Raw genomic sequence first — 22,202 nt, 5'->3', positions numbered from 1 at the left:
GCCAGTAACAATAGCAAGAGGGAGTTGAGCATGAGCTCTACCATCTAAAAGAAACAAGAGGCTAAAACCTAAAAGCTAAAAGCACAACAAAAGCTTCTAATTATCCAGGGGGTGGACAGAAAACAGCTGCTCTTATTAATATATGCCAGAAAAGACATCATGTATTTGAATTTTGAACAATATAAATAGCCATTTGAAGGCAAGATCCATCCCTAAGGAAAATAGGAAGGCCAGACTGTCACATCCCCATATCAGGCCCTTCTGACTGGACATTAATTAGATAAAATATTAATAAAAATAAAATACTGAAAAGAAATGAACGGAAGGGACAAGAGGGATGCTGCCAGTATGGGCACCACGTGAAGATATGGGCATCCATTAATTTGGGTGATGGGCTATGGTTGTTTATCATCCACTAAGTGCCTCACAAAGGCTTTAAGGAAACATCGTTGGAAGGTGAAAAGCCAAACCCCATGACCTTTCTCAGCACCCTCTCTGCCTGCAGCAAAATGAAAGTTTTCGAATGAGTGTGATGTCCATCAAAGCATACAGGATATAGGAATTTTGTCAAATGCATCAGGGGAAAGGGCTGCAGAAGAGGGGAGGCTATAGCTAGGAAGGACTGAGAGGAGGAAAAAAGGCATGGGAGTTGTAGATTTGAAAGACGAGTGGAACGATCAGGAGAATAATAGGAGGGAGGTTTGGATAAACAATGGGGAGCTGCCATTAGCAAATTTATGGATATTGAGAAGAATGCATTTACAGGATCTACAGAGGTGGGATGATGTATAATGGAGGTGGTTGCTCTTGCTGTCTTTACTCTTTATGTCCTCAAATTTGCTGAACTCTTCCGCAACAGAGACTTTGTGGATTCAGTTTCAGGAACACCATTGAAACATTGGATCCTTGAATAGGGAATGTGATAACAAGTGTAGTAGAGGCCACTAGAGAAGCTGTGGACAACGCTATTAAAGCTGCTCACATACCTAGCTCTGAGACGACATGTATTCTGACAGATATGAAGATCTAGAGGAACAACATTTGGAGGAGCTCCATAGACATGTATGCAAAATGGGGAAACATGGAGAGGTGCAAAAACTATTTTGACAAATCATTCAAAGAATGTTTACTCATGAAATACCACATTGTAAGATATGCACAAATAAATTTGCTGAAAATGTTTAGAAACTCTCAAGAAAACACAAGTGGCAAGTGTAAAGCTAGATGACCAAGACAAACCTTGGAATCTCTCTTGGTCTCTGAAAAATGTGATTTTGTGATCAGACATGGCACTGAAAATGTTAGTTATTGAGATCTAATAGTCTCATTGCCGTTAAATTTAATTATTACAAAATAGAAGAAACTTCCATGTAAGAAGCTAATGTTTTATAGTTTACTTTTTAAAAAAATGGTTTTCTTTCCTGATGAATTATGATTTGTTGGATGCATCAAGTAATATGCATAGGTTAAATATGGTTTATCAATACTATTTTAAATGAATCATGTTCATAAAAATGATAGATTTAATCTTGATTAACCCATTTGGATTTGGGGTGGATGATAGACCATTATTAAGCCAATAAATTTGTTCTTATATAGGTTAAAAAATTATCCCCATGTACCTGGCAGGGCTATGGTTTACATTTAACTCTAGATTTTTTGTTCCTTAATCATTTAATGTTACATGTTGTGTATAGAATTATAAAAGGCTTGCCCTACTCACTTTGGCATCATGTATGAGCCTTGACATGATTTATGATAAAGTATTAAGGTCAATAATAAATCAACAGACCTTATTAATAAACTAGATACTAAGTAATGCTTATGCGTGCAAGCCACATCAAATATCCTTGTCATGATAGGAACATGAGTGAATATTATTACCCTATGTATGGATATAGGCAAGTCCCTTGTCATGATTTGGTAAACTCTAGAAGTCAAAATCTATATGATCCCCTTACTATGGCATCTTGATTTGTTTCTAATGACATCAAGGTAGAAATTGACATTATGCCATGACATTGCTTTATAAGCCTAACATTGTTCTAAACCTAAATAAATTTATATGCTAGCAATTGTATGATGTACCTACTTTTGACAAAATAGCAATGTCAGATGAGTGCAATTAGAATAGAATTTGGAATATGTTCAAGCCATATTTTATGAGGACTACTATAATATCGTTGGAAATACCCTTGGGAAATTGAACCTTGTGCATTTTGTTCATATGAGGAACATGTGAAGTTTAAGTGGAATATAAATTATTTTGATTTTGTATCTCTTCATGGAAGCACTGTAAGTGTTCTCCTAATTAGCACAACTACTGAGAAACTTTATTATTGCACCTATTATAGTAGATGGTTATGATGGCATCATGGTTATGTTATCACGTAACATTGTTAGTTATGATGAACAAAGAGTAGTAATAGTAAATATGGTGGAGTGCAACACTATATTGAGCATATTTTGGAAGTTGATACTTTAGGTATTCAAGTTATGAATTTGGAAGGGTTTGTATGCCTATATAATGTCTATTGACCTCTTAAGTATAAATAGCTTGATATCGGTCCTTTGAAATTGAAGTTTGAGGACAGGAGGGGGAGGTTGCCTTTGGAATGTGGTAATAGTCAATTTTTTTTGCAAAAAGAAGGATTGTATGATTAATAGCCATTGCTAGGCATGACAAAGCTGTAGGAATCTATGAGTGCTAAGTTATATATAGAGGCTGGTAGGGTAACTTGTAGCTGTTGGGAAATTGCATAACCTTTATTTATTAATTAGATGAGGGGCTTTTGTGTAGGAATTACACGTGTATTTTTTTTTAAAAAGACCCTGTGAGGAGAACTACATGTGACTTTGATCATGTTTGGAAGTGGGTATGTAGGTAGTCCTTGAATGAAGGATGTCCCTATGACATCAACTTTGCAAGGTAAGGTTTAGGGGGATAACTCCTAGGTTTGGGGTGTTGAAAATTGTAGCTAGCTCAAATACCTGACTATTGAATTTTAATGTTGTCAATGACAATTAAAATTCCTATGTATTATCTCTCATGCAATCCGAACCATTTAGGGCTGGACCCAAACACATGTAACGTGAAGGCAAATGATGTAACTTAAATGGCAATGTAAATAAATAAACTATTATGCAAGCTGACTTGGGTGATTGGCGCCAAAGGATGGATATAAAACAAACATCAAATGAAGTTATTATTCATCATCTTATGCGAATGTAATCTGCTCTCCAAACAGCGATCTCTCCTTCACCTATGCGAACTTGTCCAAGTCTATTGTGCGAAGTTATTAAGGCTGACTGTGTGGCGAAGTTGTCAAGATCATCATGCGAATTTGATGAAGACTCTTCTTGTGCGAATCTGATCAAGTCTTCCTTAGCCATCTGCTGTTGATAAGGGCTGCAATCTTCATTGTTGTGTAAAGAAAGATTGTGATCTGCTAACTCGTTGATTGGACAGCAATTTGAGATAAGTTCGTTGCCTTGTAATTGCCTACATTTGAGATAATACATATTGAATTTTTTCACCTCCAAAAGGGAGGTTTTCCCAGGGTATTGGTGTGTCCTTGTCTTGTGTATTCATTGTTTATTTACAGTCTGTTATAATCTGATTACTTAAAATTAACATGGTTACAGTCTGTTATAATCTGATTGCTTAAAATTAACATGGTATCAGACCTTTAGGTTCATTCTAAATAATCATATTATTAGTGGTCCTTCACTTTCAGTTTGCTATTTTAGTTTTGCAAGATGGTTACAGGTCTGAAAGTAGAGGACAGACTTGAAGGTGCCCTCAATTTTACATCATGGAAGGTCCGTGTCCTCCTTGCTCTTGAAGAATTAGAGCTGTTACAGTTTGTGGAAGTCAGAGATCTGACTGAACCTTCGGATCCGGATGAGCTAAAGCAATTCAAGAAGAATGCTCTCAAGGCAAAGAAGTTCCTTATTGATTCCATGAAGGATCATCTTGTTCCAGATATCTCCAAATTGAAGATAGCTCGAGAGATGTTTAAACATCTAGAAGGGATGTATGAGATCAACAACATCAGTCGGGCACTTACATTGAGGCAGCAACTTCTTCAAGTCAAAATGAGCAAAGGAGATTCAGTCATGTCCTTCTTCATGAAGATTTCAAAATTGAAGGACCAACTCAGCGCCATTGGAAGCGAAGTTGTGGACAAAGATATTGTCATGATTGCTTTGAATGGTCTTCTTGACTCTTGGGATCCATTCATTCAAAGCATAAGTGGAAGAGCTGAATTTCCATCCTTCGATCGCGTCCGGTCAGATTGCATTCTTGAGGAGTCACGCCTTGCTACCAGAGGAATGCATAAAGGCTCTCATGGAGGAGATCAACATGTGCTTCCATCTCAACATGTCAAAAAAAAGGGAGGCCATTGGAAGAAGAACAACTTCAAAAGAGATAGAGACTTCAGACCTCCTGCTTACGATTCACGGAAGAAGCCAAGGGATCTTTCACGTGTTTGTTGCTTCAGATGCGACAAGTTTGGACACTATGCTAAAGAATTTCGGAATCCGCCCATGCAAGGAGAGGCCAACCTGAATGAACTTGCAAATTCAGAGGAGAATGAAGGCTACCTCTTCATTTCTGCCTTGTCCAGCAATGTGCCAACTGATAGCAACACTTGGTTGATAGACAGTGGTGCATCTAGACACATCACGGGATATCGAGAGCATCTCTCAGACTTGATGGAGAAAGAGTCCAACCTTCATGTGGTAATTGGTGATGATGCCCAGTATTCGATAAGAGGTTTTGGTAACACTTCTTTAAATTTGGAATCTGGCATGTCCTTACATCTTAGTGATATTTTATTTGTTCTTGGAATTAAGAGGAATTTAATTTCTATTTCTGCCCTAGAAGATAAAGGTTATCAAATAGCATTTTTTGAAGGTAAAGTACTTGCATGGCCTAAGAAATCTAGTATTAAATCTACTCGTGTTATTGGAAATAGATATGATAGTTTGTATAAGTTTTCAGCTAACCCCATTCGAGCACTCATTCATGAAGCTTCTAAACCTAGCGAGCTATAGCATAGAAGGCTCGGCCATCTTCACTATCAGGCACTTCCCTCACTTGAAAAGATGGTTAAAGGTATGCCTAAACTTAGTCAATTTCATGATGATACTTGCAAAGGTTGTGCATTAGGTAAGAACACTAAAAGTCCATTTCATAAAAGTGAGAGTAGAGCTAAGGAAAAATTAGTACTTGTTCATTCTGATCTATGTGGACCCATGTATGTTCCTTCTTCTAGCAGATTTCTATACTATGTTACATTTATAGATGATTTTTCTAGAAAGACTTGGATTTACTTTCTAAAATCTAAAGAATTTGATGAAGTGTTAAGTAGGTTTAAAGAATTAAAGCCCTAGCTGAAAATATGTCTGGTAAAAGGATTAAAGTGTTAAGATCTGACAATGGAGGTGAATACACCTCAAGTGGCTTCAATGATTTGTGTAGAGACAGGAATTAAGAGGGAGTTCCGCGTCCCCTACAATCCTTAGCAAAATGGTGTAGTTGAACGAAAGAATAGAGTCATTGTTGAAGCAGCCAAAACTATGATTCACGATCAGGACCTGCAGACCTTCTTATGGGCTGAAGCATCCAAGACTGCAGTATACATTCATAATAGATGCCCTCACCGTGTCCTAAAGAACATAACTCCCAAGGAAGCTTTTACTGGAGTCAAACCAGATATCGACCACCTAAGGATCTTTGGAAGTCCTGTCTATGTTCATGTGCCAAAGGAAAAGAGAAATAAGTTAGAGCCTTTCGGGAAGAAGGGTATCCTTGTTGGATACAATGAATCTTCCAAGGCATTTCACATCTACATTCCCGGTCAAAAGGTATATTGAGGTAAGTAGGGATGTCACCTTTGAAGAAAATATTGCCTTCAAGAAATCTAAAGGTTCTCTTATTGATAATGATAAAGAAGTTAATGATAATCAAAATATGGTTATTGATACTAACCCTGAGATTCAGAGGGAGTCTATTGAGCCTCCCGAACCTATTGAGCATGATGATTCTCTTGAGCCTCTGGATCCAACTGATGGACCTAGAGATATTGCAGTTAGCAAGAAAAGGCCTCTTTGGGTTAGGAGCACAATTCAAGATGCAAAAAAGTTTGTAGCTCCTAGTGGCACTTTCAGAGAAAGTAAGAGACCTCAAAAGTTCTCCAACTATGTTGCAATGATGTGCAACGTCATTGAGATTGAACCATCCAGCATAGAAGAAGCTATGAACCAGCAAGCATGGAAATTAGCTATGGACGAAGAGTATCAATCCATCATCAAGAATGATGTCTGGGACATTGTGCCTAGACCTAAAGGTAAGTCTGTTGTTTCTTCCAAATGGTTGCTTAAAATTAAACATGCTGCTGATGGTAGTATAGAGAAATATAAAGCTAGATTTGTAGCTCGTGGTTTTTTCTCAAAAGGAAGGCATAGATTATGAAGAAATATTTGCTCTTGTTGCTAGATACACTTCCATTAGAGCTATTATAGCTATTGCTGCAGCCAAAGGTTGGAAGTTACATCAGATGGATGTAAAGGCTGCTTTCCTTAATGGTGTTATTGAGGAAGAAGTCTATATTGAACAACCTGAAGGTTATGAGATTCATAATAGAGAAACTCATGTGTGCAGACTGAAGAAAGCTCTCTACGGCCTTAAGCAAGCTCCTCGAGCTTGGTATGAAAGAATTGATAAGTACTTGGTTAGTTTAGGGTTTTGTACAAATGATGTTGATCCTAACATTTACTTTGAAGTATTTAATGGTGAAATGCTAATTTTGGTTTTATATGTGGATGATTTATTCCTAACTGGTGAAGATAGTCTCATCATTAGGTGTAAGAAAGAATTAGCTATTGAATTTGAAATGAAGGATCTAGGTCTAATGCATTACTTTCTAGGGTTAGAAGTGTGACAAAGACCTAATGAAATTATTCTAAGTCAAGGAAAATATACTATTGATATATTGAAAAGATTTGGTATGATGGATTGTAAACCTATGTCTACTCCTATGGAAACTAACTTGAAGAAGTTGAGTATTTCTGCAGCTAATTCTAATTTTGTGGATCCTTCAGAGTACAGGCAGTTGATTGGATCCTTGATGGATCTAATCAAAACTAGACCAGATATTTGCTATGCAGTGAGTGCACTTAGCCAATTCATGAACCAGCCAAATCATTGTTCACTTGGTGGCAACCAAGCACATCCTAAGATACTTGCGTGGAATAGTTGGCTATGGGCTGAAGTATCCAATCAACACAGTGCACTTAGCCAATTCATGAACCAGCCAAAGCATGTTCACTTGGTGGCACCCAAGCACATCCTGAGATACTTATGTGGAACAGTTGGCTATGGGCTGAAGTATCCAATCAACACAGTGATCAATTTGGAAGGCTACTTTGATTCTGATTGGGCTGGAAGTGTTATTGACAGGAAAAGCACTTCAGGAATTTGTTTCAGCTTGGGTTCTGCTATGATCTCTTGGGCCAGTAGGAAACAGTCCTCAGTTGCATTGAGTACTGCAAAAGCTGAATACATTGCTTCAAGTGTGGCAACTAGAGAAGCAGTTTGGCTTCACAAACTTCTTGCTGGGTTGTTTGGACAACCTTGGGAATCCATTGTTATTTATTGTGATAATCAAAGTTGTATTAAAATGTCTAATAATCCCGTGTTTCATGACAGGTCAAAACACGTGGAAACTCATTATCACTATGTTCGTGATATGGCACAAAGAGGTGCCATCCAGCTGAAATATATCAGCACTGATGAACAGGTTTCAGATGTTCTCACCAAGCCTCTAGCTCGAGTGAAGTTTGAGTACTTCAGAGAGAAGCTTGGAATTGTGGAGAACACAACATTGATTGAGAGGGAGTCTCAATCTTAGTGATGCAATTTAGTTTGCATCTTCCACCCTCTGCGGGCAATGCAAGGTGACATTGTATCCTTCTCTGGGAGAAGGCTGAGGTGTAAGACCTCTTCCACCCTCTGTGGGCAATGCAAGGTGGATCCATCCTCTGTGGGCAATGCAAGATGGACATCATGAAATGAGTTCATTATATTTATGTGTTTTATTGCAGGTATACTCTATGGAGCTTATACATTCTTCCTTGCGAGCAATGCAAGATAAAGGTCATGAATGGATCATGACAAGTGGCAACTATCCTCCCTAGCTAAGAGGGAGTGTTGAAAACTGTAGCTAGCTCGGATACCTGACTATTGAATTTTAATGTTGTCAATGACAATTAAAATTCCTATGTATTATCTCTCATGCAATCCGAACCATTTAGGGCTGGACCCAAACACATGTAACGTGAAGGCAAATGATATAACTTAAATGGCAATGTAAATAAATAAACTAATATGCAAGCCGACTTGGGTGATTGCGCCAAAGGATGGTTATAAAACAAACATCAAATGAAGTCATTATTCATCATCTTATGCGAATGTAATCTGCTCTCCAAACAGCGATCTCTCCTTCACCTATGCGAACTTGTCCAAGTCTATTGTGCGAAGTTATTAAGGCTGATCGTGTGGCGAAGTTTTCAAGATCATCATGTGAATTTGATGAAGACTCTTCTTGTGCGAATCTGATCAAGTCTTCCTTAGCCATCTGCTGTTGATAAGGGCTGCAATCTTCATTGTTGTGTAAAGAGAGATTGTGATCTGCTAACTCACTGATTGGACAGCATTTTGAGATAAGTTCATTGCCTTGTAATTGCCTACATTTGAGATAATACATATTGAATTTTGAGGCTGGGTTTTTTCACCTCCAAAAGGGAGGTTTTCCCAGGGTATTGGTGTGTCCTTGTCTTGTGTTTTCATTGTTTATTTACAGTCTGTTATAATCTGATTGCTTAAAATTAACATGGGGTTCTTCCTCAACTTGTTTGATCTTCCCTCTCCAGTGTTTTTAGTTAAGAGGTTGAAATCTGCATTAGATGGCTATGAATTAGTTAAGGAAACGAAAAAAAACTTGTATCTAACAATGATATAAAATTAGGCTAAAAGAATCTAACGAGGTTAACAATAGGTGTTCTTGTTTGTTATAGATGGTCCACTTGTTGTACCTATGTGCCTGATTTTTGGTTGAACTTGGGATGACATTCCTTAAGATTGCCTATGTTATCTATAAGAATAAACTATACATATTATTCAGAAGGTTGGATACTTTGCTCTTGCATATTTCTAATAAAGAATGGGCTTTTGAATAGCATGTTTTGGTTAACAATTGAATGAAGTAAGTGGGGTTGATTATTATAAATTGGTATTTATTTATGTGTGCATATTGAGTAGAGGTCATCTCATGAGGGTTCAATGTGATTCTTAGGTGTTTTCTAAATTCAACTCTAGACCTATAGAACTATGTATAGGCCCTTGAATCAATTTATTGTGATAGACATATCTAGGCCCACTTGACTAATACTTGTGAACCCTTGTGATGTGTAGATTATGTATACATGGCTACAAGACCTCCACATGTCAAAACCAAGACTGATACTGGAGCAGTTAGCAGATTGCCATTGGACCATGCCAATGACAAATGCCTAGAGCTACTATTGTATCTTATGGACTAGCCGACATTCACCTAAATCACAAAGGTGAAGATTTTAAGGGACCATGTAGGATGTGATACTAGAGTGTTTGAGTTGGATGTTACCCCTATTATGGAGGTAATGAAAACTGGAGCTAATCATTGTACTGGGAGGGTTAGCAAGCAATCACCTATAGCACAAAGGTGATCGATGCCAAGTGCTACCCATATTGTAAAAGGGATAGTTGATAATATCACCAAGGTTAGTAGATGGTATATGTTGGATGCTACTCCTTGGGTGGACGAACTTGTCACTAGTGGCCTAGGGGCAGTAGATGTCAAAATCCACCAACTCGATTGTTTGGTGGGCTATGGGAATCTTGCTAATGGCTTTATGTGATGTGTTTGTTACACTTCTTATTCAATGATGATCGCTGGTAAGGGATACTTTCCCATCATCATGACTTGTGTAGATGTTAGGGAAGACGATGGGACCTGTTGATGTGTGTTTTATGACACTTCGAACACAGAATAAAGTATTGAATACTCTATCCTCTCTTGAACAAAATCTTCCCAAATGCTGAGTTAAATAGTTTAATCCTTGATATCTTCCCAAATGCTGAGTTAAATAGTTTAATCCTTGATCTCCTGCTAATGCCTACATAGGAATAGGGGGTTTCCGTATGGAGAGGCGGACTAATTCTGTCACAAGATGGGTAAGTCCCAAGATAGGGTAAGGACATATATTTCTGAAGCCTTGGGGAAGAGTCCTGAGATGGGCATGAACAGGTGTTCCTGAAACCTTGAGGGAGCCTACTTGTAGACAATTTCCAAGCGCCCTAGCCTAGTAATTCCACCATCCTCCGTCAAGGTTAGGGAAGAATTGAGGGAAAACTGTTAAAATAATTAGCATTAATTGTATTGTGAGGAATTAGATGTTTTCTAATCTCAATACCTTAATTTAAGGCATAATAATATTTAATGATATATGTTAATTATTGGTAAACTAGCAGCCTCCTAGTAGGGGACATTACAATCTTGTATGACACAATCACAATCAAGTATTGGCATCATGACACATGAGTAACTTTCAAAACCATTCATCCTAATTCCTTTCTATAGTCTGTGATATTCCCCTTAATTTTTTTTTTTTGATTTTCCAATAAGATTACAATGCAAACACAATAACCTGTTAAGGTTAGAGAAATAAGTTAAAACAACTGAAAGGGAACCCTTCCACCTTTTGTTCACCAAGAGCCCAATCTAGGAGGGTGAGAGCATAAGGTGTTCCTAGGATTTTTAGCACCATAAACTGAACTGTAATTACAATGCACGGGCAGCAAGCCAACCCCTTCTGCTTATCCAACAAGATAGAAACTAAATTACTTGGCAGTGAACCAACCAAGAAAACAACAAGGAATTTTCAACGCAATCACTACCGCATATTTCAGCGGGAGGAAAATATCACTCAACCACTTACTCAGTGGGAGGACAAGAATTACAAAAAACTGAATTACGAACAAAAGGCGGCTAAGCCAGCCTCTTCCACTTTGCAGTGGGCAAGCAACACTCCAGAAATGGTTAGTAGTACTACTACTTAACCTTACAATATAGAATAAAAGATTATAAATGATGTCCAACACTGATTACAATAATAAACAGCTATCAAAATAACTTCTAGTATGCCACTACTGCTGAACCAAATCTAAAAGTCAATAATGCACAATTCCAGCTTCAACCGACAACACCAAAATGATCACAACTCACTCAAATCCACACTAAATCACACCAAATCTCAAACAAAAGAAATAAACAACATAGGCAATCAATCTCAAACCTCAAACCAGGAACATGGAAGCTTCAAAAGTGATGCACGCAACCCGAGGCACCTCTCAAATGGTATGACCCAGCAGCAAATTTTGATTTGCCACTATAAATCAGAATCTCCAAATCCCAATCTGCAACTTGGGGAGTTATATCGCCCAAGGAGTAAGGAGGGAGAGAGCCAATACCCAGAATGATATGGTCAATAGGCAGGGAGATAATATCTGAAGATAGCTTCAGCCACCACGTCCAACAACACCAAAAAACACAGCAGCAAACAAACACTCCAAATCCACACTGAAACTGAAACAAACTCTTCAAAAACGTCACCCAAAATCAACAATCTAGCTAGGTACTGTATCTCAAGTACGAAACTGAAGCAACTAGGAAGCTATCCCAACTTCAAAGTTCAATCACTAACCATTCAGGCAACATAACAGTGTAAATTCTCTGGATAACCAAATGAGAGGCCAAGCACTTGTATTTATAGATTCTTCCCTCTAAAATTCAAATGCAAATGGCACCCCAAATTCGCCTCAAATCAAATTATATTTCATCTTACTTCAAAATGGCGTTGCATTTCATTTCACCACACCCTCATATGTTTGGCGTCCCCTCCTAGGCAAAAAGTTCAAACTTTTTCCTTGGTGAATAATTTGCAGCTTACAAAACACATGAAATATGCCTCCTATTTCTAGCACCATTGACTTAGGAAAATAATAATATTAACAACAGATATATATCTTTTTTCCCTAAGTCGCCCACATTAAAATTAATCAGTAATAAAATAATTAAATATTAAACCTTAGGATAAGAAATAATATTTAATTAAATATCTTATAGCTCCAATACTAATTATCATCAAAATCAAGGATGAAACTGAGCAATGAAAACCACTGAACTGAACTGGATCAGAGCCTTGCCTAAGACTGCCAAAAATAGCAATGCTCAAACTGCCACTTACTAAAAATAGTAAGTCATGAAATACTGCCCCGAGGAACATGATTTTCGCACCCAAAGAAAGAGCTTGGAAAGCTCGGTAAAACTGTACCATTTAATCAGCCAAACCCTAACTTACTAAAAATAGTAAGTTCACACTTCACCGTAGAATCAAATGCATGTTATGCTACCCTGAAGTTCAAGAAAAACCCAAAAAGAAACCATAAACAGAAATGAAGAATTCCCTCCTGACAAACCCTAAAAAGCTCATGTAGAACTCCACAAAAGTAGGAAACTCTAATTCTCCTTTCCAAATAGTCTACGGGTCTCCGGAATAGGCCACTGGATCACTAAATGTGCATCACCGAGAAGGGGACATTACATAGTCCACTTGAGTGGAAATTCAGTAGTCTAATAGCTCGAGGTTCCTATCTTCCAAAAGGAAGTTGCATCATTTTTTGCAAAGGAAACTACTATAGCATTCACCATGCAACTTCTACATTACTTCTCTCTTCTTTGAGTAAGCATGCACCTTATCTTGCATGGATTTTGCACACACTCGCTTTTGGGGGGTTATCATGTCTTCCTTCACATACCTCATTTGGGATGGACTTTTGTCCTAAATTTTTCTCCTATTCTACTTTTGGGAGGTACCCTCTCTTTGTACTTTGTAGTTACTTCAAATTGCAAATGGGTATGGCCTTATTGTCAGGACCTATTTCTTCTTACCTTAGTTGCACTTAATGGGGGATGCTAATCTTTTATTCACCTTAGACATATTTGATCCTGAGTATGATATTGCACAAGCTTATTCAATCTACTTAGATAGTTTCTATTTACTTCGGTGGGATAGAATAACAAGTTGCACACATTCTCCTTTCATGTGTAAAGTTATTTCAATTTCAATTAAAGAACAAGTTATGAACTATGAATGCTATATATGGATATGAGGAATTATGTCAATGTCTAATAATTCTGATTTTTATCTGCAGGTCTGAAGGAGAGAGATAATTTAATATTTTTTTATGTCTTCTCCAAATGAATTCAATTGGCATATATATCATTTAGGCAACCGGTCAATTGGTGTATTGACCGGTCATGCCTTTTAGGCATGACCGATCAATGCACCCATTGATCGGTGCCTTCACAATTATACCATTAACACAATGCTGATTATCGGTTCAAAAACCCCCGATAGCATATTGTAATATCATAATATAATGACTGATCAATATAATGAATCGGTTCTTATAAACACTGATGATTCAAAGTGCACGATGTATATAATCCAACCGGTGCATTTGTTAACCAATGTTAATGCCAAATGAAGCGGTGTATTCATTAAACCCGATAACAAATATGCCCGATATAATTAAGCCCGATAACAGATGTGAATCGGTGCCAATGTTTATGCACCTGATAGCAAGTATGTATCGGCGAATTTAACCCGATAACTTATAGCATTTAATATGCTATCGAGTTAATACCCCGATAGCATATTAATGCCAATTAACAATTGACATTAATATGCTATCGGGTTGTTAGCCCGATAGCATAATGATAAGCAATGTTTGTACAATCCGATAATCATATGCAATATAAATCAGACATGAAGCATGTAGATAAATAACAGAAAAAGGAAGGTTAGGAAGATCTTATCTTGCATAAGCTACCATGCATTAACACTCCCTCTTAGCTTTGGAAGATAGATAAGGCAACCTGCATCACATTTCCTTTTCATAACTAAGATAATGTCAGTCAGCAAAAATCATTTATACATGAGAAGTACCATCAAGACATATGATACAAAATAGAAGAACATCACCTGAGCATGTGACATAAAGTATTATTTTAACATATGATAAAAGTAAGAGAATCATCACCTGATCATGTGAGAAATCACCAAAACATGTGATCTGTAGGATTCATCAAGATATCACCTAACACGTGATATCAGTATTGCCTAACACGCAATACTTAAGGATAAGTCTATGAGAAAGGTTAGTTTCTCATCATATCCAAGTTGTGATAAGTGCAATAACATTTATAAATGTTTATCACAACATAGTCATGGCACATCCATGACTTACCAGAGATCCAACATGATCAATGGTTGAGATATCACCTACATGTGATATCAGTATGGCCTAACATGCAATATAAGGATAACCATATGAGAAGTGCTTAAGTTCTCATCATATCCAAGTTGTGATAATGCAATAACATTTGTACAAATGTTGTATCACAACATAGTCATGGCACATCCATGACTTATCAGTGATCCAACATGATTACTGGTTTGACTATCATAAGATCGTCACCTTATGATGTCTACATACAAGTGTTCAGTATCTGAGAGATCGTCACCTCTTATATATGAACATAGGTGGCAAGAAGCCAAGAGATAGTCCAAACATGACAAAGAAGTTTACACATTAAAGATCTTAAATATATGTAAGTATAGATTACAAAGCAGATTACCTTTCTATCATACCTAAACCCTTTCTGAAGTGATCAACCTTCACTCTGGAAAGTGTTTTGGTCAGAATATCTACAGTCTGATCTCCTGTACACACATATTCTAACTTTATCACATTCCTGTCAACCATATCTCGTACATAGTGATATGGAATCTCAATATGTTTGGACCTGTCATGAAATACTGGATTTACAGAGAGTTTTATACAGCTTTGATTATCACATTGAATGACTGTAGGTTTCATAGGTTCTCCAAATAATCCCACGAGCAATTTCCTTAGCCATACTGCTTCTTAGGCAGCCATTGAAGCTGCAATATATTCAGCCTCTGTGGAACTTTGAGCTATTGAAGATTGTTTTCTGCTGATCCAGGATATCATGGCTGACCCTAAACTGAAGCAGCACCCTGAAGTGCTCTTTCTGTCAGTCACACTGCCAGCCCAATTTGAATTTGTAAATCCATGTAGATCTATGTCAACCTTTTCATATTTAAGACCAAGCTTTAGGGTACCTTGTAGATATCTCATTATATGCTTTACTGCAACCAGGTGTATCTCCTTAGGTTCACACATGAACTGACTTAAGGCATTAACAGCATAGCAGATATCTGGCCTTGTATTTACCAGATACATCAGGGACCCAATCATCTTCCTGTATTGAGTGGGGTCAGTAGGTCTTGATTCTGCTGCTGCTTCTTTAAGTTTATGGAAGTTGGTTTCCATAGGAAAGGTCATGGGTCTGCAGTTTAGCATTCCAAATCTTGTCAATATGTCCAAGGTGTACTTCCCTTGGTTCAGTACAATATTATCAGAATTCTACCATACTTCCAATCCTAGGAAGTAATGAAGAAGCCCCAAGTCTTTCATATCAAATTCTGTGGATAGATCTTTCTTGCATTGATCTATTAGGTGATCATCTCCTGTGATTAATAAGTCATCAACATATAAAATTAATATTAACATATCATCTTTATTTCTTTTGAGGTAGAGATTAGGATCTGCATCATTCTTAGAGAAACCCAGCTTTGAGAGATAGGTGTCAATTCTTTCATACCAGGCTCTGGGAGCTTGTTTGAGCCCATACAGAGCTTTCTTGAGTCTACACACATGAGACTCTGCATCATGAATCTCAAACCCTTCAAGTTGCTCTAAGTAGACTTCTTCCACGATCTCACCATTTAGGAATGTTGTCTTAACATCCATTTGATGTACCTTCCACCCCTTTGCTGCTGCAATGGCTAGGACAACTCTTACTGATGTGTACCTGGCAACAGGTGCAAATGTTTCTTCGTAATCTATTCCTTCCTTCTGTGAGAACCCTCTAGCTACAAATCTGGCCTTGTGTTTTTCAATACTGCCATCTGCAGCATGCTTGATTTTAAACAACCATTTAGAAGACACAACAGACTTCTTGGTTGGCTTAGGAACAATCTCCCAAACATCATTCTTCATAATGGACTGATATTCTTCAGTCATGGCATCTATCCATACTTGATGTTTGAGTGCATCTGAAACATTGTTAGGTTCAGCTTTAGAGAGATCATTCATAAGTGCAACATAGTTGATGAATTTATTAGGCCTCTTGCTTTCCCTGAAGGTTCCTGAAGGAGTAGCGAACTTCTGAGCTTCTGCTACAGTTTTGGTGGCCCATAGTGGTCTTTTCTTGCGATTATCTATAGGTGGGTCTTGTGTTTCACTTATAGTTTCCTCAAGATACTCCCTCTGAAGCTCAGGAGTAGGTTCTTCTTCTAGGTTAGGAGTAGGATTATGAATTTCAGGTTCTATTGTATTTTGGGCCCTTTTGAAGGCTAAATCTTCTTCGAAGATTACATCCCTACTGAGTTCAATATTTCTCTGCCCTTGTACATAGATTCTGTAGGCTTTAGAAGTTTCACTGTATCCTACAAGTATTCCCCTTTTTCCAGAGGGTTCTAGTTTTAGTCTTTTCTCTTTAGGTACATGAATATAGACTGGACACCCAAATATCCTAAGATGGCTGATATCTGGTTTTGTCTTGGTAAAGACTTCCTCAGGAGTTTTATCTTCAAGGTGTGAATGAGGACATCTATTTTGTATGTACACAGCAGTGTTAGTTGCTTCTGCCCAAAGGTTCAAGTTTAGATTTTGATCTAGTATCATGGCTTTGGCAGCTTCTACTATGGTCCTATTTTTCCTTTCAGCTACTCCATTTTGTTGTGGATTATAAGGTATTGTCAACTCCCTCTTAATCCCAGAATTTTTACAAAAGTCTTTAAATAGTCCTGATGTGTATTCCCCCCCATTGTCAGTTCTTAAGGTTTTAATTTTCTTTTCAGAGAGATTTTCTGTTAATGTTTTAAACTCTTTAAACCTACTTAGGATCTCTTCTGATTCTTTACATTTCAGAAAGTAGATCCATGTCTTCCTAGAGTAGTCATCAACAAAAATTACATAGTACAAAAATCCCCCTAGCGAGGGTACGGACATAGGTCCACATACATCAGAATGAATTAACTCCAAAACTTTGCTAGTTTTCCTAGTACTATTCTGAAATGCACTTTTGGTATTTTTACCTAAGGCACACCCTTTGCATGCCTCTGAATGATATTGCTTCAACTTAGGTAGACCTGTGACAAGGTTTCCCATAGTTGACAAAGCTCTATAATTCAGATGGCCTAATCTCCCGTGCCATACTTCATTTGCATTAGTTGCTTCATGGATCAATGTTAGATTGGGCTCTGTACATAGCTCATACAAATAGCCTTGTCTTCGACCAATGACCTTAGCGTCTTTGATGGAGGATCTCTTTGGCCAAGCCAACACCTTGTTTTCCATGAAGGTCACTTTGTATCCTTGATCTTCTAGTGCTGATATGGAGATTAGATTTCTTTTGATGCCTGGAACATATAGTACTTCTTCAAGTTGTAGTGACATGCCTGTCTTCAGTTTGATGGTGCAGGTTCCAATTCCTCTTACTGGATGTGAAGAATCGCCTCCGATGGTTACTTCCTCATCATCTTTCTCTATCATGGAGTCTAGTATTTCTCTAAAGTCGGTGATGTGTCTGGATGAACCACTATCGATCACCCATGAGTTAGACTTGTTTGAAGCATGGCTTGTAAGTGCTGAGTAGAGGACATAGTTCTCGGAGTCATTTTCTCTTCTAGATTTCCTCACTTTTGCAAATGTGGCTTGCTTCCCTTTCTCCGGACAGTTTGCAATATAGTGTCCGAATTTGTCACACCTATAACATTGAACATGTGATAGGTCTTTCTTAGAAGTGTTCTTGCCTTGTTTAGCTTTTCTTTTCCTGAATTGTTTCTTTTTGTACTTCTTATTGATGTTTGTATTTAAGACTTGCAAGTCTTCATCTACATTCTTCTGTTTTATTCCTACCTTGTTCAATCTGGATTTTTCTTGTAGACAGTCATCTCTTAGTCTTTCAAACTTAGGATATTTGGACCTAGCACTGATGCCTTGGATGAATGTGTTCCATCCACTAGGCAATCCATCTAGAGCAATGAGTGTTAACTCTTTGCTTTGGATGTCGTATCTAAGGGAAGCTAGGTCATCTCTTAGGCTTGATATCCTCATGAAGTAGGAGTTAATTGTCTCCCCTTTGTTCATACTGATATGGTTGATCTCTCGTTTTAATGCCAGAGTACGACTTGCATTTGATATCTCAAATGTCCTTTCAAGTGCTTTGAACATTTTATAAGCCGTCTCATGCTTTCTAATGATGGGCATTATATTATTTCTTACCCCATCCACTATTATTTTAATAGCCTTATCATTTCCCTCGATCTATGTGGATTTCTCGGTTTCATCTTTTGGTTGTGCACTTTCAGTTTGGACATATGAATCAACTTTGTTTTCTCTTAAAATCATTTTGATTCTAAACTTCCAAGCTGAAAAATCTTCGCTACCTCCGAGTCTATCTTCGAATCTGATAGCATTGGCCATTATGGAAATGTGATGTAGTTTGTAACTTAGTCCTTGAATTTTATCAAAATTGAATAGCCTTAGGTTCGATTACCTTGGCTCTAATACCATGTAAAGTTATTTCAATTTCAATTAAAGAACAAGTTATGAACTATGAATGCTATATATGGATATGAGGAATTATGTCAATGTCTAATAATTCTGATTTTTATCTGCAGGTCTGAAGGAGAGAGATCATTTAATATTTTTTTGTCTTCTCCAAATGAATTCAATTGGCATATATATCATTTAGGCAACCGGTCAATTGGTGTATTGACTGGTCATGCCTTTTAGGCATGACCGATCAATGCACCCATTGATCAGTGCCTTTACAATTATACCATTAACACAATGCTGATTATCGGTTCAAAAACCCCCGATAGCATATTGTAATATCATAATATAATGACTGATCAATATAATGAATCGGTTCATATAAACACCGATGATTCAAAGTGCACGATGTATATAATCCAACCGGTGCATTTGTTAACCAATGTTAATGCCAAATGAAGCGGTGTATTCATTAAACCCGATAACAAATATGCCTGATATAATTAAGCCCGATAACAGATGTGAATCGGTGCCAATGTTTATGCACCCGATAGCAAGTATGTATCGGCGAATTTAACCCGATAACTTATAGCATTTAATATGCTATTGGGTTAATACCCCGATAGCATAATGATAAGCAATGTTTGTACAATCCAATAATCATATGCAATATAAATCAGACATGAAGCATGTAGATAAATAACAGAACAAGGAAGGTTAGGAAGATCTTATCTTGCATAAGCTACCACGCATTAACATCATGGGATTCTTTTTTTTTCATTATCCTCACAGATCTAGAAACTTAGTTAAAGCAATCCCTCACAGATTCTCCTTTAATGGATTTAGAATCTTGGAGGCAATATATTGTAACTATTTCCTTCCATATGTTTTATCATCAGAAAAGTTGTTGTGACCTTTTGCACTTCACCCTTAAAAAACTAATTATGTTGTCCTTCTGATTTCAATTGATCATTTTTAATTAACAATTTAATAATCTCTATCACTTGCAGTAGTTTCTAGGTTAATATCTATCTTGCAAATTCTAAAATGAAATAAAGATTGTTATGGGCAAGTTGGCGTCAGCTATATGATCAATTTCCCTCATACTTTGTATTTACGAATTTTTCATATCATAACAAAACATATAAAGGCTCCTACAGTTCTGAAGTAATAATTTCTGATTGATGCCTCTTACCTTTTATCTTACTTCACAAGCTAAATTCTCTAAAAAGGCATTTTGTAATACGTACCTTCCTTTTTGTGTGTGTGGAGAGGGTGGGGGTGTATTTTTCTTTCTTTACATGCTAAATTCTTCAAAAAGGCATTTTATAAAACATTTTTGGGGGGTGTGTGTGCACATGCTTGGGACAACATCAAAGTTCAAACAGAATAAGTTTCAGCATTTTATTATTATTTTGAGCTTAAATGGTTAGTCCTTACAGCAAGCTACTATCTTTACATGCATGTTCAAAAGGTAGTTTTCTTCAATTAAAAACTAAAACCCATCTAATACTATGCCATTCATACACAATATTTAGACCAATTCTTTGATTAATTTTACATATTTCAACTTTTTAAGAACTATAAAGAATGGATTAAGTAGGGGCAACGATGTCAAACCACGCCCAGCCCAAGTAATGCATAAGTTGTCAAACCAAAGCCAACCAATGCGTTTTTCCCAAATGCAGCCTGCAAAGAAATGATGGTTTGGTTTAGTAATTGGTCTTCTTAATACTTAGTGTTAAATGCGTTATATTACACATCAATCATAAGACATTCACCAACCTTAAGGCATTGGTTTGGTAAAGAGTACTAAAAATTGTTATCTCTATATGATAAAACTCCCCTAAAGTTGATAACTACACTTATAAAATTTTACTTTTAAAAATAGCAACACACAAATGATACAACTTTGCAACAGACATCTCTTGAACACATGTTCATTAAAAATTAGATTGAACAAAACCGCAATCTTTTCTCCCACTAAAGATCGATCCAAACAAAACAATCTACCAGTAAGAACACTAGAATCATGTATTTACAAAATCTTCTATTTAAAATCAAATGGAACCAGCAAGAACACTAGAATCATGTATTTATAAAATCTTCTATTTGAAATCAAATGGAAATTCTTCAAGGTTTCAATAAAGGTAGCCTACAAAACAATATTTCAGCAAATGTCAAATATATTGATACACTGTAAATGAGTACATTTGCATGTTAGTCAAGTGGAGAAGACTGTCATTACAGGAAGTGATAAATCACACATACTGAGGTTCATAGGTTTATGAATTTAGACCTTCTTAGGAGATGGTACTGGAATACCTGAATGAAGCAAGTTTCTTTGAGTTAAATATTCCTTGATAGGGTGAAGACATTTTGAAATAAGGCAATGCTTTTTTTCACTCTTGGTGCAAAAGTACAAAACTGAGAAAGAGCTAAAGAGAATAATAATTAGCAACTATATGCAGCAATGACTAGAGACTGTGAAACAGCGATATGACAACCAGCATGCAAAAGTTATTAAACCAAAGGCAACTAGTGCACTCTTTCCAAATCTAACCTACATAATAACAAAATTTTGACATTCTTACCTCAAATCCTTGTCCATCCACAAAGCCCTTGTGATGAGTGTCTTTTAAACTCATCTTAGCACACTTTAAATGAGTTTGGGTATTAAATGATAGTCATAGGGTATGATTGGAGAATAGTTAACAAATATTGGGTATAAGATCTCTTGGCCCATGCTAAAGTTAAACCTCTCTTTCCTCTATAAGGATAATTATATATGCTTATCTTCATTCATTTGGATGTTCAATTGAGTTCCTATTAAACAAGCTCAAACAAGAATGGATTGAAAATGGTGAGTTGTGAGCCAAGTCAAGCCTGGCAAGTCCTAGGGGCTTAGAATTGGGCTTGACCGAGTCTAGGACAAACTCGCCAACTCCGCCAGACTTGCCATACTTGTCAAATTTGGGCAAGTCCGGTCACCTAGACTCGGCTAGCCTCAAGCAGGTTAAAACTAGAAAAAAAAAACATAAATAAATGTTTTAGTTGCTTTTTTTTCACTTATGTTTCCTCCTCTACCCTAAAAGCATAGTCATTTCATTTTGGTGGCAAAATAGGAGAAAATAAGTCGACTAAAAAGCTAAATAGCTAAATAAGTCGACAACTAAGATGACCACTAAAAATAGAAGATGACCATTACAGAAGCTATTAATATTATTTTAACACCCTCCCTAATGGTCATCATACTCAATACCCTACAAAAGACACTGCAGGTGTTATGATCACAGATGCAAAGAACACTTTGTTGCTACGGAGACCCTCCCAGGATTTGTAGAATGTAAATGACCAAGACTACCAAAAGCCATCCAAGCTA

The 22,202-nt window shown here is 37.0% G+C and overlaps 1 protein-coding gene across 3 annotated transcripts in view; it reads right to left on the bottom strand.

Annotated features, from left to right (window-relative positions):
* The window catches only part of LOC131036825 (probable zinc metalloprotease EGY1, chloroplastic), a 179,358-nt gene that overhangs the window by 3,333 nt on the left and 153,823 nt on the right, over positions 1–22,202 (bottom strand). For all 3 annotated transcript variants that reach the window (XM_057968817.2, XM_057968816.2, XM_057968815.2), the window contains one exon: positions 20,441–20,509. In XM_057968817.2, coding sequence (XP_057824800.2) covers positions 20,441–20,509 — 69 coding nt within the window. The remainder of the gene's footprint in view (positions 1–20,440; positions 20,510–22,202) is intronic.

The sequence above is a fragment of the Cryptomeria japonica genome, chromosome 3 (assembly GCF_030272615.1).
Source record: "Cryptomeria japonica chromosome 3, Sugi_1.0, whole genome shotgun sequence".
NCBI lineage: Eukaryota > Viridiplantae > Streptophyta > Pinopsida > Cupressales > Cupressaceae > Cryptomeria > Cryptomeria japonica.
The sequence above is the reverse complement of the archived record's forward strand: the minus strand, read 5'-3'. Positions and strand labels throughout refer to the sequence as shown.